This window comes from Cyprinodon tularosa, unplaced genomic scaffold (genome assembly GCF_016077235.1).
Source record: "Cyprinodon tularosa strain WSP-4 unplaced genomic scaffold, ASM1607723v1 ctg102, whole genome shotgun sequence".
Taxonomy (NCBI): Eukaryota; Metazoa; Chordata; class Actinopteri; order Cyprinodontiformes; family Cyprinodontidae; genus Cyprinodon; species Cyprinodon tularosa.
Window position 1 is genome coordinate 1,393,933 of NW_024037805.1, and position 20,773 is coordinate 1,414,705.

General features: G+C 38.1%; 1 protein-coding gene across 2 annotated transcripts; it reads left to right on the forward strand.

The window, feature by feature from the left end:
- The first annotated feature begins 271 nt into the window (after positions 1–271).
- On the forward strand, positions 272–20,772 carry parp2 (poly (ADP-ribose) polymerase 2). Of its 2 annotated transcripts, XM_038279584.1 has the most exons (17): positions 272–427; positions 3,354–3,563; positions 4,889–5,044; positions 5,915–5,985; positions 8,113–8,163; positions 8,498–8,594; positions 8,673–8,748; positions 8,832–8,934; positions 10,515–10,668; positions 10,752–10,890; positions 10,959–11,022; positions 11,115–11,249; positions 14,555–14,682; positions 14,784–14,883; positions 16,217–16,315; positions 16,494–16,618; positions 19,914–20,760. In XM_038279584.1, exons 1-17 carry the CDS (start codon positions 355–357, stop codon positions 20,071–20,073), a joined length of 1,941 nt encoding a protein of 646 aa, XP_038135512.1. In that variant the 5' UTR covers positions 272–354; the 3' UTR covers positions 20,074–20,760. The 2 variants fall into 2 exon arrangements, with proteins under 2 accessions (XP_038135512.1, XP_038135520.1); XM_038279592.1 differs by lacking the exon at positions 3,354–3,563 and having other exon boundaries at positions 277–427; positions 19,914–20,772.
- The last annotated feature ends 1 nt before the right edge of the window (position 20,773 follows it).

Consider the following 20,773-nt stretch of genomic DNA (forward strand, 5'->3'; position numbering starts at 1 on the left):
TAAGGAGGAACCTCTTAACGAGAATGTTTGTTCCTACCGTAAAAGAAAACACGAAGAGGGCCCACTCTTTCTCATTCAATCTTACGGTTAACTCTATGAGAAAGTAGTGCCGTTATATAATTCATTTGAATGGGGTTCTGTTAGCTGACATTAAATAATATATACATTTATACAAGTTAGGAGATTACACAATGCAACGTGCGTGTCATTTGACTGTGAAAGAGATGTGGGTGTGAACCATCTGTATTTATAAACGATCTTTACCATCCTTAGCAGCAGTAGTCTGCTTCCCGCTCTGTGTTAGCCCCTCCGCTTCCGGTTTTTAGTTAACTAAATTATTTACCGCGGAACACTATGAGGAGAACCAGAGGTTCAAGGAAACAAACTCAGAGCGTTGACGAAAGCGATGAGGTCCAGGAAAAGAAAGGTTTGTGCTTTTTTTTTAGGCCAGTTTATGTTTGCATTTAAACATGTCCGGGCAGAGAACAGCGAGCCCGTAACACAAGGCTAGGGAGCAGTAGAGTTTGCAGAGTCATTTATTACTGCTCTATTGACTCTGAAGGGTTTATACAAAGTCCACTTAAAGTCCATATAGTAGAAGCTTGAAAGAAAGCCCCCTCAGATCAATATCAGGGAGTTGTGACGAGTAGTGATGGGTTAATGAGGCATCTTTGAAGCGTTTCGACTGATAGCCAAACTGCTTTGATGCTGCGTTGATACTCTCTCACAGAATACTGACACCTATTGGACATTTTAAGAAACTACAGGCAGCTTATCGGACAGACTAAAATGAATTGATTTGATGACGTAGTGTATGGAGGACCAACTCTGCCATATTTAAAAATCAATACAGAAATAAATAAATGCTCAATAAATAAAAATGCATACAATTATTTGCTACCAAAAATACAATAAGCAAATAAATGTAGGTTGAAATTAAACTATACAGTGAGACATAAATGTATATAACTCTTTTAATTAGCTTCTTTATTTATTTGCATTTGTAATATTTACCTTATTTATTTTTTTTGTCCTTTATAATCTTCAACTTTATTTTTTAATTACTTATATTTTTAAGTATTTATTTGTGTGCATGTTATAATATTTTTGTCTGTTTATTGTTCCTTTGTATTTTTTTTTACCTTAGTTATTTCTTTTCTTCCTTCGCTATTTATTTCTGTCTGCCCTTTTTACTTTTCTCTATGCATTTCTGCATCATTATGCAAATGAGGAGGGGGTGTTTCCTAGAGAATCAACTTCTGCTCATTGGTTGGCTTGGCGGTCCATCTTAACTCACAGAGCTCAGAGTATTAAGTTAAATGTTCTCAATAAAAGTACATTTTAAGATTATTTGAGGCAAGAACATACTTTTAAGCATCTCCATATGGCCCATTCACAGATTTAATGCGTAATTTAAAAGAAAATGTTCTGAACTTGAGAGGACCGCGGCACCAATTAATTGTATGCTTATTTATTTATTGAGCATTTATTTATTTCTGTATTGATTTTTAAATATGGCAGAGTTGGTCCTCCATACAGACTAAACTGAATTGATTTGATGACGTAGTGCAGGGGTAAGCAATTAAAAATCAGCGGGGTCTGAAAAAAGAAAATCAACAACTTGTAAAGGTCCGGAGACAATTTAATTATAATCTGTTACTTTAAACAGAATATAAAACTTAAATACAAAGCAAGTTTTTATACATCTATGTTATACATTGGGTATCTAATAAAAGTATATATTGAAAACATTTTTTTTTAAGTACAGAACAAGAATCTTTCAGTTTGCTATTTAGACAAATTTTGTGATTCACATATTTTATAAAACACCTGAACTGACCGTTTGAAGTGACAGCAGCTCATTGACTAATTTGTATCACGTGCAGCCTGGTGCTGGACGCTCCAGAGGGCTTTACCATATTAACCAGAGAAGCGGCGCATGTGAAGTTAGACCCTGTCGTTGAACAACATGCGGTCATTTATAAATGTTTTAAATCAGATTGCGTCCGGATAAGCCAGAAGGTGGGTCCGGATCCGCGACCTCTGACCTAGTACAATGATATAATTTATGTTATTGTAGGTTATATTGTATTATTTCATATCTATATTTAAATTGAGCCAATAAATAATGTAAACATATATTAAAATTAGAAAAATTAGGGGTAAATGTGAATGAGGATGGTTGTGGCCTTGGATTTTAAATCATATTTAAAATTAAAATCATAAAACAGTAAGTAAAGTAAAAACAGTAAATATACTAAGAGTCAATTTGAAATAAACTTTAATTCCAATAACTTGAGTGATGACTGAGGAACAGGAAGAAACTACAAGAAACGGCTGAAAGGTTCCTATTCCTTTTAGGCTGCTCCAAAATTCTTGATCATTTTAATAATAAACCGCAAAAGATGAGAAATTTTTTTAGCAGATGCAATATGTTGACAGATTTATTTTTAAACACGGTTTAGTGTTTCAGTCTGTTAGAAACAATTCCTGTATCGGTCACATGAAACAACATGTGCCGATAGAGTTTTGCTCTATGGGCTCCACGCATGCATCTATCTCTGTGCGTGACCACGCCCCCCGCACAGAGGTTCTGCAACCGTCGTTGCGCACCTCAAAAAAACCCTGACTACACGTCGGAAAATCGCAAACCAGTGAAGACCTCAAGCGGAAGTGTGCAGATAAAAAGCAGCTGGGATTGGTCCTCGGTTTGCCTTTCCGCCTGTCTGTGTGGTCATCCTTCTCAATTCGGTGCCGGGGCGTGCCATTTTTAAAAACCGAGGAGTAATAACAAATGAATAACCATGACAAAAGGTTGATCCATTAGGTTGGGAAGTACAACTCTTGTATGATGCCTCAGACATGTTGTTTTGAAAGATAAACACTCCCACCGGTGCAGCCGAAGAAGTTCTCGTGACCATCCGCTAAAGTTCTTGAATAGAACCCGAGAGAAGGGCTCCCCCTTGTGCTTTGTTCTTGTTCTGCTGTGTTCCTGTGTGGAAGACGGGTGACTTTCCGCCTGGACTAGCCAGTCTCAAGTTCTAATGCTCCTCTCTAGAAATGAAAACAATGCTGACATCATCAAAGGGAGGAACAACATAGATTTGCATGCAAAGGAAGCCTAAAAACAAGCCTGTGTAAATCACAGCAAATTGAACATTACTAGCCTGTATGACCCATCTAGTTGCCCATTTGTTGATTCCTTCCCTCCCTTTAAAAAAAAAAACTAGGCCATGTTTTTTATTGTCTTTTTCTGTTTAAATTGTTCTATTTGGATCTTAGCTTATTGATTTTGTCTTAAATGAATCGAGGAAAAGGTAGCAGCAGCTCTCATGACTCCTGTTTGTTCCCAGTTTGGCAGTGGAGAGGAGATGACGGGCAGTGGGAGGCGTACCCAGATGCAGCCTGCTCCGTGCTGGAATCTGCTGTCTCGTCTGGGAAGAAAACGATTACTCTGACTCTTGGTGCAGGCAGGAAGTACAAAGTCGATCTGGAGAAAATGATCCAGATTAATCCTGCAACCAAATACAAGAGAGAGATTCGCTGTCAGGCGGTAAAAGAAGGTAAAAGGAGAATTCATTTGGTATCTGTTACGACTTTATTCTCTTAACGTTACGAATTTATTCTCTTAACTTTACGACTTTATTCTAGTAATGTTACGACTTTATTCTCTTAATGTTACGACTTTATTCTCGTAACTTTACGACTTTATTCTAGTAATGTTACGACTTTATTCTCGTAACATTACGACTTTATTCTAGTAACGTTAGAACTTTATTCTCGTAACGTTACAACTTTATTCTAGTAATGTTACGACTTTATTGTCGTGACGTTACAACTTTATTCTAGTAATGTTACGACTTTATTCTCGTAACGTTACGACTTTATTCTCGTAACGTTACAACTTTATTCTAGTAATGTTACGACTTTATTCTCGTAATGTTACGATTTTATTCTCGTAATATTACGACTTTATTCTAGTAATGTTACGACTTTATTCTCGTAACTTTACAAATTATTCTAGTAATCTTACGACTTTATTCTCGTAACGTTACAACTTTATTCTAGTAATCTCACGACTTTATTCTCGTAACGTTACAACTTTATTCTAGTAATGTTATGACTTTATTCTCGTAACGTTACAACTTTATTCTAGTAATGTTACGACTTTATTCTAGTAATGTTATGACTTTATTCTCGTAATGTTACGACTTTATTCTCGTAATATAACGATTTTTTTCTCGTAATTTTCCGACTTTATTCTCGTAATGTTACGACTTTATTCTCGATATAGAAGCAAAAAATCTCTAGCCTGGCCTTAATACTCGTACGTCATACATAACCCCACAGTAAAAACGTAACAAAAGTTCTGGGGGAAATCCCTGAATATCCTATGATCACGATCAGAGGGTAGCGATCCGCGCCGAGTTCGGAATTAGCTACGATGATCAGTTAACCGTGCCGAGCTCAGTTCCTTATGACCATTTACACACCACCCTAGCACGGTTCCTCGCCTCCTAACGAGGATCTATGGTTCTACTATTCTCTAGAGGTAAACCAGCATATCAATACTGACCCCCACTACAAGCAAGCATGACCACTGATTTGTATCCATTTTCACAAATCTTTACCTGCTCTTTAAATGTCTCTTCATCCACTCCAGAAATTTTGCAATTAAGCTGAGCAGAAAGGGAAAGATATGAGTTGGTCAGTTAGCTGCTTTCTGTTCAATTGAACCTGAACTGAGCTAAAAGATTATTTCACACATTCCTAACAATTTTTCATTCTCAAAGAATTTGCTCCCTAATTTTTCTTTGATTTATTTCACATATAATCTTTGCAAAGCTGTACTGGATTGAAGTCTCTTTTTTCCCCTGTCTGAATAAAGAAAATTTAAATGAAGACAACAAAGAAGCCTCTCAAAATGGAGCTCCAGCTCAAATTAAAGAGGAAGAGGAGGAGGCAGCGGAGGAGCCGGTGGTTAAGAAGAGAAAAGGGCAAAGCAAGGCTGCAAAAAAACCCAAAGAGGAAATAAAAACGGAAGGTAAGAGGATTAAAGGAAAAGTCTGGTCAACAAGGAATAATCGATATGTTTGTGGTGATTTAATGAATTTATCATTAATCAGTAGAAAAATAAAAATAATTTTCATTGCGATCCCTGAATCTGGAAGCAGCCTTTTTTGCCCAAATATAGTAACACCTCACTCCTGACATCTTCCGGCAGTGACGTCACGGTGCGGTAAGCCTAGCGCCATTCTCCCCGCTTTACAAGCAAAATCAATGGAACTACTGGACACATCTGCATTCAACAATTATTGGACTTCACCATTGAAATTCACAATGCCCACGTGGCAGCTGGATGTAATATTGAGTAAAAGTGGAAAAATGAATTATTTCACCTTTCCGATTCCTGACCCTCCACGGTTCGCACAATTGGCAACATGAAGAGGGAGGATTTGCCATTAAACTCCTGGCCAGAGAAAAAAACACGTAATATGTAGCCAACATTTGGAAGAAGAATGTTTTCAAGATGACTTGGATAATAGCGCGTTGTTACAAACACCAGATACAGCACTGGGACTTGATCAACAGCCGATACCGCACTGTGACGTCACAAACCAGTAGGTGGCAGTAGTGTTCTTTGACAAACATGGATATCTCCAGTAAAGCACATTGAAATTAAAATTACTGTTACGGTAATTAAAAATACTGTGTATTTATTGAACAGTATGTGATAATTTCATATTTGAAGTACTTTCAGAAGTTTGAATTCTGAATATGAGCGGACTTTTCCTTTAAATGTATCAAATGGCAGACTCATAAACAACCAGTAATGCATTTAAAGATCATGAATTGAGTTTAGACTTAGTTCCTGCTGCCTTGCATTAAAGGAATGTGTCTGTTTGCTGAGCAGAAGTGGTGAAGACGGTGGTGATGAAGGGAAAAGCTCCAGTGGATCCTGAATGCAAAGCTAAACTTGGACAGGTGGGTGTTCATAGTCAAACAAGCTGCTCTGTCCCATCTAAGCAAGGCCCACAGAGTCCCCTGAAATCTGGGGACTAAGTCGATAAAAGTCCCTTCCTTTAAATCAGGGGAAAATATTTGAAATTCAGCTCAGTTGAATGTTTTTTTTTTTTTCTTCAGTTTTATGCAAAGGTAAGACAATATAGCACTGTGATGTGTAACCAACAAGGAAAAACTTATGTCAACTTATGAATCACATCAAACAGAAATATCCTGAGGGATGGTTATAAACATATCCCCTGTGGAGAAAAAAATGGTTATTCCTGTAAATTAAGTCTGGGAAAAAGAAAAAAAAAAACGAGGAAAATAGACAACAAAGCCCTAAAAGTTATATAAATACAGACTCTAAAGTCCAGTAACAATATAATCCTGTTTCCCCCCTTATCGGGGCAACAGTGCAATAAAACGCAGCCTGCATCAGCAGCCTCTTGATAAGCTAAACAGGCTATGTAAACCAAAATAAGCTGATATCATTTAATTAGTGTTCCCCCCCACAGGTTTGTTTACAACAGCCACCTGCCTAGCATAGTGCTGAAACGTGTGGCAGGCAATGACACAAACCTTTGTTGCTAGAAATGTTTACATTTATTGTTTACATTTATTTATTATGCAAATTTTGACAACATTTGTCTTCCTACACACTATATAGAAAGACAGACTTTTATTTTGACTTGAAAAGTTGTAGGGAAGCGGCTGTTCTAACCGTTGCATTTCCGAATTCTCCTGAGTGATGTACGACTTTACACAAGTAAATAAAGTGAATGTGATTGGTCGTTTATCAAGAGGGCGGGATTGTTGTGGCGGAAGGTTCGCAAGCACGTTTGGTTGTGTCCGGTTTGTCAGAAGCATCTTGCTAACCAGTTAGCAACTTAGTGTTAGTAGGTTCCCAATGGGAAATTCCATTGGGACCATGTAATACTTAGAAACGACGCTATCAAGGAACGCTATGGACAGAGGAAACATGCAAGAGGAGGAGAGTTTACTGTCAGAGGTCGTGGATGAGTCTCCTCCGTCATCCATTCTTTATTTAGAGGAGGAAAGCTGGGACGAAGTTCTGGAAGAGGACGCCAGGGCGGCAGAAGCTTGGTTTGGTGTAGAAGGCTTCCAGCCGTACATGTTTAAGCCCTTGCCTCGCAACGCTGCCAGTTCTGTTAGCTCTACGCCTGCTGAAGACACAGACGTCCATCCCCGTGAACACTGGGAAAGGAACTCAATGGGAAAGGAAATGATTCTTATTTCAAGCATTGCGTATATTAGCTGCGACATAAGAATCAAGATGCTATGACCAGAAGAATTTGATTGACTGATGATTGTTGATATATGATTGGCTGAATTTAGGTGTAAAAGCTGACGTATAACTAACTGGTCTGCAGAAGATAACGGGGGAAAAAAACACAGATTTTAAGACTTATAAGATTTATATACTTGTTTAAGCCAGAATGATTTGACATTTGAATATGACACTTTTTTTACACAATTCAAAACATATAACCAATGATTAATATACAAAAAGTGTGAGTTAAAAATCATTAAATGAGGAGCTTGTTGAACTGTAGTTGTTCTTCATCTGACACATTAGATAAAATGTTAAAACCCCACAACTGAATAAAATCCTCCATGTTCTGTGTGGCTCTGTGGAAGTGGAAAGAAAGAAGGAAAGCAAGATAGAGGAGGAAAGAAAGAAAGTAGATCCTTTTGCATTTAAAAAGCTCCAGTGAGCCACAAGGGGGCACTAAAGAGCCACAGATTGCCGGCCCCTGCTCTAGTAGACAGGAGCCACTTTTCATTTACTGAATACTAACAATGGTTTTGCAAATCAGTTAATCTGTCCATTATTTAATTTATAGTTTATATATATATATAAACTATTTTTTCAATAATCAATTAATCGGAATGTTTCAGCCCTCCCTGCCTGCCGCCTCTTTTCCCTAAAGCAGCGTTGTCAATTTTTACCCTAGTATTAGCTTAATTTAATATATATATTAAATGTTTGTTTAGGTAATTATTACAGCAGCTGCTGCCTATCGATGCTCATCAGTTCACAATCTTTCGGTCTTATTATAACGTCTGTTTGCATCCTTCTTCCAGGCTCACGTTTACTGTGAAGGAGATGATGTGTATGATGTGATGCTGAACCAGGTAAAATAAAAACTAAATCTTTTCTTTTTTATCATTCCTGCAATAAGTCATTAAAATATGAAAAAAGGAAAGTTAAAATCTGAGTCTGCAGATTGAACCTGAAAATAAAATAATAAAAGAGCTCCTAGGAGGCTGATTGGATGATTTCTACTAATTAAAGACTAACTTTAATTTGTCTTTAGCTTGATTAATGTTCCATAAAAAAAGGATTATTAATAAAGCCTCTGGTTTTATTTTATTATGTAGGAAACCTAAATAAACCCAGCATTTACACTACTTCTAAAAAACAATAAATTTTCATTTAATTGTTATTTTCTTTTCTTTAACTTTGCAGACTAATCTCCAGTTTAACAATAATAAATATTACCTGATCCAGCTGCTGGAGGACGACGGCTCTAAAGTTTACAGCGTCTGGATGAGGTGGGGAAGAGGTGAGTTCATGGTTCAAGCCGACGGCTCAGCAGCACAAAGAAAACTCCTGTCCTTTGATTGACTGTTTCTTTCCACAGTGGGTAAAGTGGGTCAGAACAGCCTGGTTTCCTGTGGCTCAGATCTGAAAAAGGCCAAAGATGTTTTCAAGAAAAAGTGAGATTGTCAGAGAGAAAAGAAATGCATTTTCTCCAAGCTTTGCAAAATGATATTTTGAGTGAATTTTTGTAATGCTGCAGGTTCTACGACAAGACGAGCAACGACTGGGATTTAAGGGATTGTTTTGAGAAGGAACCTGGAAAATATGACCTGGTGTTCATGGACTACAGCGCCAATGAAAAGGTGCATTTAGTTTAAACCAGGGAGCCAGCCTCCTATTATCAAAAGGCCATATTTGTGAAGAGGAATATATTAAATGGTTTCCCTCTGCAGGATTGCTCAGATGATGTTGTAATTTAAAATAATGAGGTTTATTGAGAGAGAACGTCTGGGTTCACATGGAGTCTGAAAAAGGACTTGGTTGGATTATTCTCCATGATTTGATTCTATCTAGATTAGGGCTGCAACTAATTATTTTGCAAATCGATTAATCTGTCAATTTTTTTTCCCCCCGATTAATTGATCAATAATCGGATTGCTTAAGGTTCCTTAAAGAAGATTTTACACAGAATCAAACCAGGTGAAAATAAAACTTTTCGACTTGTGAAATTCTGGATAGAGCATCTTAATAGGAGAAAGTTTTTATATTAAATGCAAAATATTGATATAGTTTTTCATAATTTTGTTATAATTCCTGCTCTAAGTGGGTTTCTCTGTCAGCTAAAGGCGTGTTTTACAGTCTCTATACTCCAGTTAACTATTAATCAATTACTAAATTAGTTGACTATTATTTCAATAAGGGATTAATTGTATTATTTTTTTTTTTAGCCCTAGTTGGATTTAATTTGATCTGAATTAGCAGGGAAAAACAAAAAGAATGAGATAATATTTGTTTCTAGATTGTTTTCCTTATCCTACAGTCTATGTCCTTCCTTTGGTTATTTCATGTTTATACAGTTTCTGTCCTTGTTTTCTTTCCTTCTCTGCTTTGTGTTGCTTCTGTTTCCCCTTCAGATGTGACTTATTTCCTAATAGCCCGCCCTTCCATCCTTCCTTGCTCCTTCCTTCCTTCTAATGCTGCTTCCTTCTCTCCTTCGTTCAATTGCTTCCTTCTTTCCATCGTTTCCTTCCTTCCTTCCTTGCTTGCTTTATTCCTTTCTTCCTTCCTTTCTTACTTTCCTTCCCTCCTTCCTTTCTTGCTCCTTCCTACCTTTCAATCCTGCTTCCTTCCTTCATTTCATTGCTTCCTTCTTCCTTTGTTCCTTCTTCCTTTGTTCCTTGCTTGCTTCCTTCCTTTCCTTCCTTCCAATGCTTGCTTCCTTCCTTCCTTCCAATGCTACTTCCTTCCTTTCTTTGTTTCATTGCTTCCTTCTTTCTTTCGTTTCCTTGCTTCCTTCCTTCTTTCCTTTGTTTCCTTTCTTGCTTCCTTCCTTCTTTCCTTGCTTACATCCTTCAGTTCCTTCCTTGCTTGCTTCCTTTGTTTCCTTCCTTCCTGTATATTACCTTCTTTCCATGCTTGTGTCCTACTTTCCTTTCTGATTTTCTTTCTTCCTTTAAAGCCTTGTGTTATCCATCATAACATCGTTGTCAGCATTTTTATTTTGGAATGGACTGTTTAGGGCTGAGAAATCTGGAAATGTAGGTCAGGAAAAGTCAAACATTTTCAAATAAAAACTCAGTAGGAACCCTGAGAGGTGTAGATGGGTCACCTAAATCAGATCTAATGAAGCAACTAAACCACCTGTTCTTTAATCAAGTGTATAGAGATGAAAGCAAAGTGACCAGCCTGATGGATATAAAACAAACGGTTTGTTTTCCTTCAGGAGGAGAACAGAACAGCAGTCGACTCTGTCCTCAAAAAGCAGCCGTCCAAGCTGGATCCTAAGGTTTACTCTCTCCTCGAACTCATCTGTGACATAAAAGCCATGGAGGAGTGTGTGCTGGAGATGAAGTTCGACACTAAAAAAGCTCCTCTGGGTCAGTCAGGCTTAGATGGATCAAATGGAAGGGAAGGTACGCTGGGACGGATTATCAAAAACACGTAATCTTTCTACCTCCAGGAAAACTGACCCAGGAGCAGATCCGTGCCGGGTATGAAGCCCTGAAGGCTATCGAGTCGTGTTTGAAGAAAAAGGGCAGCGCCCGGAATCTGCTGGAAGCCTGCAACGCGTTTTACACCCGCATCCCTCATGACTTTGGGTAAGAAATGAAGAATCTACCGCTGTAAAGTGAGGAAAAATTCTAACGATAGAAAATATATTCTCCAGGTTAAAACCTCCCCCAATGATTAAAACGGAGCAAGAACTGAAGGAAAAAATAGCTCTGCTGGAGGTAAAACATCTCAGCCCCGTCAGGGAAAGTTTCACTCATCTGCCTCATCGTTTTAAAGCTACAATATAAAATCATAACTTTTGTTTTTTAAGGCACTGGGTGATATCCAGATTGCAGTGAAAATGGCCCAGTCCAATGCAGACAGTGATGAGCATCCACTGGACCGTCAGTACCGCTCCCTGCAGTGCCAGCTGCAACCTTTGGACCACAGCAGCCATGAGTTCAAGGTTGGTTTGATCTGAATGATTAACGATAAAGAGCCTAAAGGTCACAATGAAGGAAAATGAGTTAAAATTTAATTTTTATACATTTTATCCACTTTTTTCAACACAAGTTCTTCGTTTTCTTATCAAAATACTGACTCATTGTAGCCAGCAGGGGGAGCCAAAGAGCCTTTAATAAATAGTGAATTATGTGAAGCTGCTGCAAGTCAGCCAGGTAAAAATAATGAAGTTTAGTTTGAATTGATTTAATATTTTAGAAAGTTCCACGTTTAACTGTTCAGTTGTGTTTTTTTTACATAAAAATTTTAATAATGATATAAAGAAAAATTGAGTTTATAGCAATCATTAAGACTTTGTTAGCTTCCCTTCTGATCATTATTTTAAGTTGAATGCAATTAAATTGATCCTTTATATGGAGCTTAAAAAACAGCTTAAGAAAGGATTTGGCCAAATGTTTCTGGCATATAAATAGTCGGGCTTCTCACAGCTCCTTGAACTCTTAAAGTCATTGGGAAAACATATTTAAATGTCAAAGCATTCTGACTTAAACATGTATATAAATGCATTCTTTATCTGATGAAAATGTCTCAAACTTAGAACATTTCTATTTAAAAAAAAGCATTTTTTGTTATCTCATGCAGGCCAGTTAGTTATACGTCAGCTTGAACACCTAAATTCGGACAATTGTATATCAACGGTCATCTGTCTATCAAATCAAACAGTTGAAATAAGAATCATTTCCTTTCCCATTGAGTTGCGTCCCAGTGTTCACGGGGATGGACGTCTGTGTCTTCAGCAGGCGTAGAGCTAACAGAACTGGCAGCGTTGAGAGGCAAGGGCTCAAACATGTACGGCTGGAAGCCTTCTACACCAAACCAAGCTTCTGCCGCCCTGGCGTCCTCTTCCACAACATCTTCATCCCCGCTTTCCTACTCTAAATAAAAAATGGATGACAGAGGAGACTCATCCATGACCTCAGACACTAAACTCTCCTCCTCTTGCATGTTTCCTCTGTCCATAGCGTTCCTTGACAGCGTCGTTTCTAAGTTACCAATTTAGTGCTACTTGGTCCCAATGGAATTTGCTACTAGCACTAAGTTGCTAACTGGTTAGCAAGATGCTTCCGAGTTTGAATTTGGAAAAAAAGCACATTTCTGAAATAATTTTTAAAAGCAACATAAAAAAAACATTGAAAGACCTTAAAACTTGGGTGGGTGATAAACGCTGTCAAATTGTCAGTTTTATTTGTGTTTTTTATTTATTTATTTTTCAGAGCTGCAGTCTTATGTTTCCCCTAGCTTTTTTTATTGTCATTACTCTGTCACAAGTACACAGGAACATTCTCTGCATATAATCCATCCCCTTGGGGAGCAGTGTGGGGTTAAGGGTCTTGCTCAGGGACCCAGATTGGCAGTCTGTGGGAGTGGGGCTTGAACTCAGAACCACAGGATCCTAACTTCTATGCCCTAACACAGCCCTCCCCAACCTTTTTTGCGCCACGGACTGGTTATATGTGAGACAATATTTTCACGGACCGGCCTTCAAAGTGTGGGGGGGTAAATACGATCAAGTAAAATGATACGACTGTCATAAAATCAAATACAAACAGCATAAAAATAAAACTCACTATTATGTTGAATTAGTGGGAGCCCTGAGCTTGTTTCTTTGAAAAAAGCCGGTCCCATCTAGGCTTAATCGGAGACGATGACACACGAAGTGTGCTCCTGATGTCCAGTTTGCTCCGTTGCTTTGTTTTGGTCGCTGTAACCGCAGAAAATCCCGCTTCACAAAGATATGATGTTATAGACAGGATGCATCTTGACCTGAATTAACCTGTGTCAAGAGGCGCAGATGCACCGACTGATGTAATTGGGAGGGAATACCCCAATTTTTTATATTTTTCAAAATAAAACATCACTTAGACTCTGATCGTCGATAAATTATATATACATATAGTTTTTCTGTGCGGTCCGGTACCAAATGACCGATGGACCGGTACCGGTCTGCGGCCCGGTGGTTGGGGACCGCTGCCCTAACACACTAGACCACCACTCCCCTACAAGTCAGTATAGTAAACCTCCAACTTCTTCGTTGGTTAAAAAAAACCAGCAAATGCATCAGTGTGCGTTTTCTTCTTGCGGGTGAATTGATAGATTCCTAGTCGGCCATGAAGTCAGTGTGTGATTAAGTTCGTACAAAATGCTAATTTCAGGGTCCATGGCTTATCAAAGGAAGAAGTTATGCTAAGTGGTTAACAAAGGACCCAAAAAAAATTAACATCCTGCTAGGTGGGGGGCCGCTGCAAATGAATCACATTGATCAAACAGAGGGAAAAATTTGTTGTTAATAGTGAAAGTTAGGTAATTTTCTTAATTTAACTACCCAATAATTATAAAGAAGTCGCTAATGTTACAAGGAAAGTCAAGATGGGATAAATGATGAATTTCTCTTTGGGATTAATTGAATATTTTTAAATTGAATTGAATGAATATTATCAGAATCACTAAAGATTCAATCCACTTTTTATTAAAACTAATATAACTTTTCTTTTTATTATTAAGCTTCTTATTTAAATCATTTATTGGTGACGTATTCGGTTGTAGCAGAAGGTAAATGCTGCAGGGTTTGGCCCTTAAATGTGAGAGAATTGGTCCATAAAATGCTTGAGTTCCACGTTAATCGAGGTTTGAGAACCCGACTCTGTGGTTAGCAGCAAAAAACAAACTAATGAATGAAATCGGTTACTTGAAATCAGGTGGAAGTCCCATTGAGTCGTCTGACCTCATCTTTCTGTGACTCTTTAAAGCTTCACAGCAGCAAAAAAACAGTTTCCTCCACTGTTTGGAAAACAGATTAAAGTGACAAGAACAGACAGCAAAACCTTTAGGAGTATTACAGGGCTTTTTTTAGAACATCTTTTATTTTTCTGGCTAAGATACAAACTTTTAGATAACTTTCTCATCTTTAGAAACATTCAGAATGTGTTCCAGGGGGGACAAGACAAGGGACTCAGACTTGCAGTCTCAGCAAACATAACAAACACAGCAAACACAAAATCTCAAGGTTCAGTCAAAGTTTAAGCTGTTGAAGCTGTTCACCAAAGTTCAGCAGGTTGAGTGCTGCTCGTAAATCAACCACAACCTCCCCAAAAGCAAGTTCACAAATCACAGTATACTTCAGAAAAGGTGGCTATGAAAACATGCACACAGCTTTATGCATGATAACACTACACAGATACATTTATATACAATTATTCTAACAAGGACTTTAACGCTTTTTAAAATCTCTTTCCTCCTCTCTTTGCGCAGCTGATAGAGAAGTACCTGCAGTCCACTCACGCCCCCACTCACCGCAACTACACCATGACGCTCCTCGACATCTTCTCTGTGGACAGAGGCGGGGAGAGCGACAGCTTCCTCTCACACTTGCATAACAAGTGGGTAGAACCAGAACCGCTGTTGATTTGGCTCCGCCCATTGGTTTTCACTTCCACTCGTTTATGTCCCTGTTGTTGATGTGTGTTTGTGTTTTGACCAGGACTCTCCTGTGGCACGGCTCCCGTCTGACTAACTGGGTCGGCATCCTCAGTAAGGGGCTCCGAGTGGCGCCGCCGGAGGCTCCCACCACCGGTTACATGGTACTAGGGAGCATCTTCTTTCTGAAGAATTTATTAACTTCTTTTAAATTTGAATTCTCTTTAAATGTTTTATAAAGGACTCAATCAGAATTGCACATTAACGGTGTTTAGCTTAGCAGTAAAAGTAGCAAAGATAGTCGGAGTAAAATCTGTTTTCCATAGGTTTTGGTTTTTACTGAGCCTGAATAAATGCAGAAAGCTCTAGAAACAGAGCAAGTAAATAATATTTACCATATATTCCAGATTTGAGCTCATTCTTTACATGATCTATTCTCCAGTTCTTCCTTCCTCTGTCCGTCCTTCCCTCCTTTGTTCCTTTCCTTCCATCTCCCTCGAGTCTTTCCTTTCCTTCTTTTCCTTTCCTCTCTAATTCTTTTTTCCTTCATTTCCTCCACTGACTCTTATACCCTTTTTCATATCCTTCATTTTTCTATTTTTCTTCCCTTCTTATTTCCTTTTATTAATCCTTTGGTTTAGATTCCTCACATGCCAACAACCCCAATATCTACCCTCCATAACTAATTAACTTTACAGGAAAAAACGTATCAAACATTTTTGCTGTGAGCTCTAAATGATTTCCTCACAGACTCACATTATTGCACAGGAACTTATTGCAATTTCCTATTTCCTTTTTAAAACGTTGAAACCTTTTTTTCTAGCTGGTGCCAGGCTCTGATGAGCTGAATTTCCACATTTGATCCTGTGTTGAAAGCTACCAGTGAGCCAAGCTTAAAAAAGAAAAAAATAAATAAACGAAAGCACAGAGAGACAGGAAAGAAAAATGTTTTTGCTTTTGTAATGAGTACGATGGGGTGATCAGTGTATCGATTAAGCTAATTTGTGCAGCAGGATTAGGAATTAGTTCCCAATATTAACATGTAATTTGGATGATTGTGGGAGAAGAAAAGGAAACCATGCATCTTTCTATTCTAATTCAAACATTAAATTTATTAATTATAGATTAATCTGATTAATCAACTAACTTGGTAATCGATTGATCACTAACTTGACTTTAGAGAGCGTAAAGCATGCCTTTAGCTGACAGAGCAACCCACTTAAAGCAGTAAAAATATCAAGATTGTAAAGAAAATATGGGAATATTTTGCATTTAGGATAGAAAATCTTTTTTGTGTGTCAATATGCTTTATGAAGAACTCCTCAAGTGGAAAACTTTTAGATTCACCTCGTTTGATTTAGCAAAAAGTCTTCTTTAGGGAACCTTTTCTATCGGATTATTAATGGAGAAAATTATTGACAAATTGATTTGGAAAATAATTAGCTGAAGCCTTTATTATAAAACATAAAGATAATATCTCATTTTTTTCCTTTTCAGTTTGGTAAAGGCATCTACTTTGCAGACATGTCTTCAAAAAGTGCCAACTACTGTCATACCAGCCAGAGCAACCATGTGGGGTTTCTGCTGCTGTGTGAGGCGAGTAAAAATGTCTTTCCGTAACCATGAAACGTGTTTTCCTGAAGAATCCTCATTCTTTAAAACTCTTGATATTTGTCATACTGTTTGTTGAGGGATGCGCGGTGACGCCATGCTGAATGTTTTGCCCTCATGTTTAACTCGGCGCTATCATATATGTCAACATGTTTGTCTGCAGGTGGCTCTGGGTGACTGTAACGAGCTGCTGGACGCCGACTACGAGGCCCATAACCTGCCTCCTGGAAAACACAGCACCAAAGGCCTGGGTCAGACCGGCCCTGACCCCAGAAACGCCGTAACGCTGTCAGTTTCTCTGATTCTGACTTCACTCTGTCATTTCCTGTCTGCCTGTGTGTTTCCCATTTACAATTACCTGGGTAAATCAGACCTTTGCTACAGAGAATCCCAGTTTGCTGTAGAGATAGAAAAACGCAGCTTGATGCTGAATTATCCGTTCTGTTATGACTCGGCCTCTGATGGCCTGAGCTGTCTTCACTCCTTTTGTTCTGCTTTTCCTCTGCAGCGTCCACTGATCCAGCAAAGCTGAGATTTAATAGAGTAAAAAAAACTGATAGTTAAAATCAGTCAGCATGGAGACGGTCTGTGCAGATGTTTCTAAGAACTCTAAGAATGGGCTGGTTTGGGTTTAAAGCCCCACCCTCTTAAAGGAGAAGTCCGGCCAGCAAGGAATAATCAATGGATCATTATCTATACCTAAACTTAACACGTTCACGGTGATTTAATTAACCCTTTAAAGCCCGATCCAAGAATAAAACAAAACAGAAAAATCCTTTTTTTGGTTTGAAGTCCTTATTTGGCCTTTTAACAAAATATGTAAAAAGAAAAAACAGAAATACATTTTTGATATTAATAATTTATTACTATGCGATAAGTCAAGATTTTTTTTGTGTGCAGTCTTCTGCCCTCTGTTATCAGGTATATCTGATTGTGTACAATAAGATTTTGAGCAAAGTTTTTACCGTTAAATTATGCAAAAGGTGTCAGATGCAAAACATTTCAGAAACCCTATGTATCAAATATGATACATTTGGCATTACAGGGTTAATTTAGCGTTAATCAGTAAAAAAATAGAAACAATTTTTCATTGCGATCACTGAGTTCGGGAGCGGCCATTTTTGGCCAAATATAGTAACACCTCAGTCCTGCCATCTTCCTGCAGTGACGTCACGGTGCGCTAAGCCTAGCCCCATTCTTTACAAGCTAAATCAATTCGAGCTACTACACACATCTGCAATCAACAATAATTATTAAAGAATTCCAGAGGACTTCATCATTGAAATTTACCAGAGCTATAGTTAAACCTTTCCGATTCCTGATCCTCCACGGATGGTTTGTCGTTGGCCAACTTGAAGAGGGAGGAATTGCAATCAAACTTCTGGCCAGAAAAAAAAACACGTAATATGTAGCCAATATTTGGAAGAATAATGTTTTCAAGATGACTTGGATAATAGCGCGTTGTGACAAACACCAGATACAGCACTGGGACTTGCTCAACAGCCGATACCGCACCGTGACGTCACAAACCAGTAGGTGGCAGTAGAGTTCTTTGACAAACATGAATGCCTCCAGTAAAGCACATTCAAATGAAAGTTACTCTTAATTAAAAACACTTATTTATTGAAAAGCATGTAATAATTTCATACTAAGTACTTTCAGAAGTTTGAATTCTGATTGTGGGGTAGGTTTGTGGCGTTTAGCATTCATTGAAAGTCAATGGGGATTAACACACTCGATGTGATTTTCTGCGTAGCTCTGACTGAGATAGAGCCCGGGTCTATTTTAGTCACATAAACCAGCTGCAATTTCATCTCCGTCTGACAGGAAGAGAGACGTGGTTACAAAGTAAAACACATGAACATACAGGATAAAATCTTAATCGCACAGGGAAAGAGTCCGATTTGGAGCCGAACAGAGTATAAAGCAGGCGGGACGGATTCATGCAAAAACAATCAGTAACATTTTTAAAATACAGAATACCCATGATAGGATTTCAAGAGAACAGAAAATGGATAAAGTAGTGATCCTCTTTGAACCTCTCAAAAACAATAAGGGAAAACGCAACCTATCACTCTCCTTGAAATAAAAAAAAATCTGGCAGAGCAGGACGACAGCTATAGGAAAATATTGATCCTATTAAAGCCTCGAAAAACCCTTAAACAATGAGGGGCAGACAGTTCAGGTAAGCTCAGCTCATCACTCTCCCCTCTATGAAAAATTTAAAACACAACTTCACAGATTTCTCTCAGAGAATCACCTCTCTGCTTCATCCAGTATCGATTGAAACCGTCCCACAGCCTTTTTTGCTGTGTTTTCCTTTCCTTTAAACATAGTTCCCATTATATTTTAATATAGGCCTATAAAAATATCTGTTCTGGTTTAAGAGATGCTGCACAGTCGGCTTTTCAGATGAATTTTTCATAATCTGTCCCAGTCGAATGTGGAAAATTGCTTCAATTCATGGATCACAGAGGCTGAAAAGAAGAAAATCTGCACAGATCAAGATCTGCTCTCCCTGCATAGTCTGAGCCTCTCTATACGCACTGCAATCAGCGTGCCGTGGAAAAAAATAACGGATCGGAGATTCAAAAGTTGTACGTAACCGGTGTGACCCGGTTTTAGTCTGTGAACTCAGGCTAGAAGCTTCATGCTGTTGATCTTTTAGCGTTGAGCTCTAATCCTACCTGGATGTTTAATAAGTTTGCCCACCATAAATATGATTTCAGCATCTTTAAGAGAAGGTTTCTAATCGTTAAGATAATCACGTGCTTTTAAGGATTTCCTCAGAGACATTTGTCCAGCCGTGTCGATAGGCAGAATGGTGGCCGTTCATGTCTGAATCACAACTAAAATAGTTCACTAGATCACTGTTGTTTAGATGTCATTGAAATGCCTCCTAAGTTAACATTACGTTATGAAATATATGAATTTTTACCTTTTCCTGAATCCACATGGCTTGCAGCTAATGAGAGGCACAAACATCATGAGGGGAATAAGTGATTCTAGCTGGGTGATAATCTGGTCATTCTCATTTGCTTTGTGTTGCTCAGTGTCAGAAAATTCCAATAAAATCCAGAGGTTTTATTTTTCTATTATAAAGAGGCTTTAGCAGGATTTAATAAAGGTTTCATGACACAATTGGAAACTTATTTTAACTTAAGTTTGCGAACCGTTTCTTTAGAAATTTGAGATCATTACCGGTACATAAAAACTACAAACCATATATAAACAAACATTGGGCTCTCTATAATGTTTTTATTAGACTATATTTAATTATGGCGTTTATGTTTCAGTTTATCCCCCCCTATAAAGGAAACTTCCTGCTTTATTTATGTTTGTATTCTTTGAATGTCTTCAAAATATTAGTTTCCCTGATGGTTATGTAATCTACATGTTTAAATTACAATTATATTCCAAGACATTTATTCGTTGTTTGCTAAGATTTTAGAGGAAATAAGAGAATAGATTAAGTATCAGTTTAAATAGTTGCTTTCTTCTCCAAACTAAATGTTTCTCTGTGTAAAATAGGGCAGCGTTTTGTGTCCTTCTGACACCCTGTCTGTGTTTCCTTCTCCATAAGGAATGGGATGACTGTTCCGATGGGTCCCGGCGTTAAAACAAAGGTTAGCAACCCCGGCGGTTATTCGCTGCTCTACAACGAGTTCATCGTTTACAACCCAGCTCAGACCCGGATGAGGTACCTGCTGCGGATCCAGTTCAACTACGCCTCGCTGTGGTGAAGAGCCGTCTGACCACGTTCCGTCTCCAAGCTCCATCCTCCTTTTGTTTATGGGGAAATCTTCTTTTTGGGTTTTTTTTTTCTCCCACTGTTGGTTCTGGGGATCTACTGACACTTGAACAGGCTCCTGTTGCTAGGCAGATTACAGATAGGTTTACTTTCTACTTGGGACTTGAAGTAATTCAGTAAGGAATAATTGATCAACAGGTGGTGCATTAGTGCAGCAGCATTTAAAATAAAAACATTTTTACTGAAGTTTGGATTCATTTATAGTTTATTAATAAAATGTTCTGTGGAATAACTTTCTAATATCTACCTAATAAAAATCAACATTTACCACTGAATGGAATTAAAGCCTTATGAGAGTTAACTGAATGAATGTTGGATTTTAACCCATTGAGGTTTCCTTAAAGATTTAACAGCCTATAATAATAGCCTTAAAGGTCTGAGGTTAAAATGACTGAGTTAAAAAGGGAACATTAAAGCTGGAACCGTTTCTGCTGTGCGGTTTTATTGGTTGCTCCTCTCACATCCCTGTGCCGCTGCAGCTCACCGAGTATTTCAGCCTTTTTGTTCAGTAGAGCTAAACTGAGGGTTTATAAAACTGCAAGGAGGCTGCCTGACATGAAGGGTAAACAAATTGCACTACACCTCATTTATGTTGCTTTTTTTATTCATTTCTCCTTAAAATAAAAGCTTTT

Excerpts from the sequence above, each read along its gene's own strand:
- parp2 (XM_038279584.1), top strand. The coding sequence starts at position 355 with ATGAGGAGAACCAGAGGTTCAAGGAAACAAACTCAGAGCGTTGACGAA. Across the intron at positions 8,595-8,672 it reads CTGGATGAGGTGGGGAAGAG|TGGGTAAAGTGGGTCAGAAC; the intron begins GTGAGTTCATGG and ends TTCTTTCCACAG. Across the intron at positions 16,619-19,913 it reads CCCAGAAACGCCGTAACGCT|GAATGGGATGACTGTTCCGA; the intron begins GTCAGTTTCTCT and ends CTTCTCCATAAG.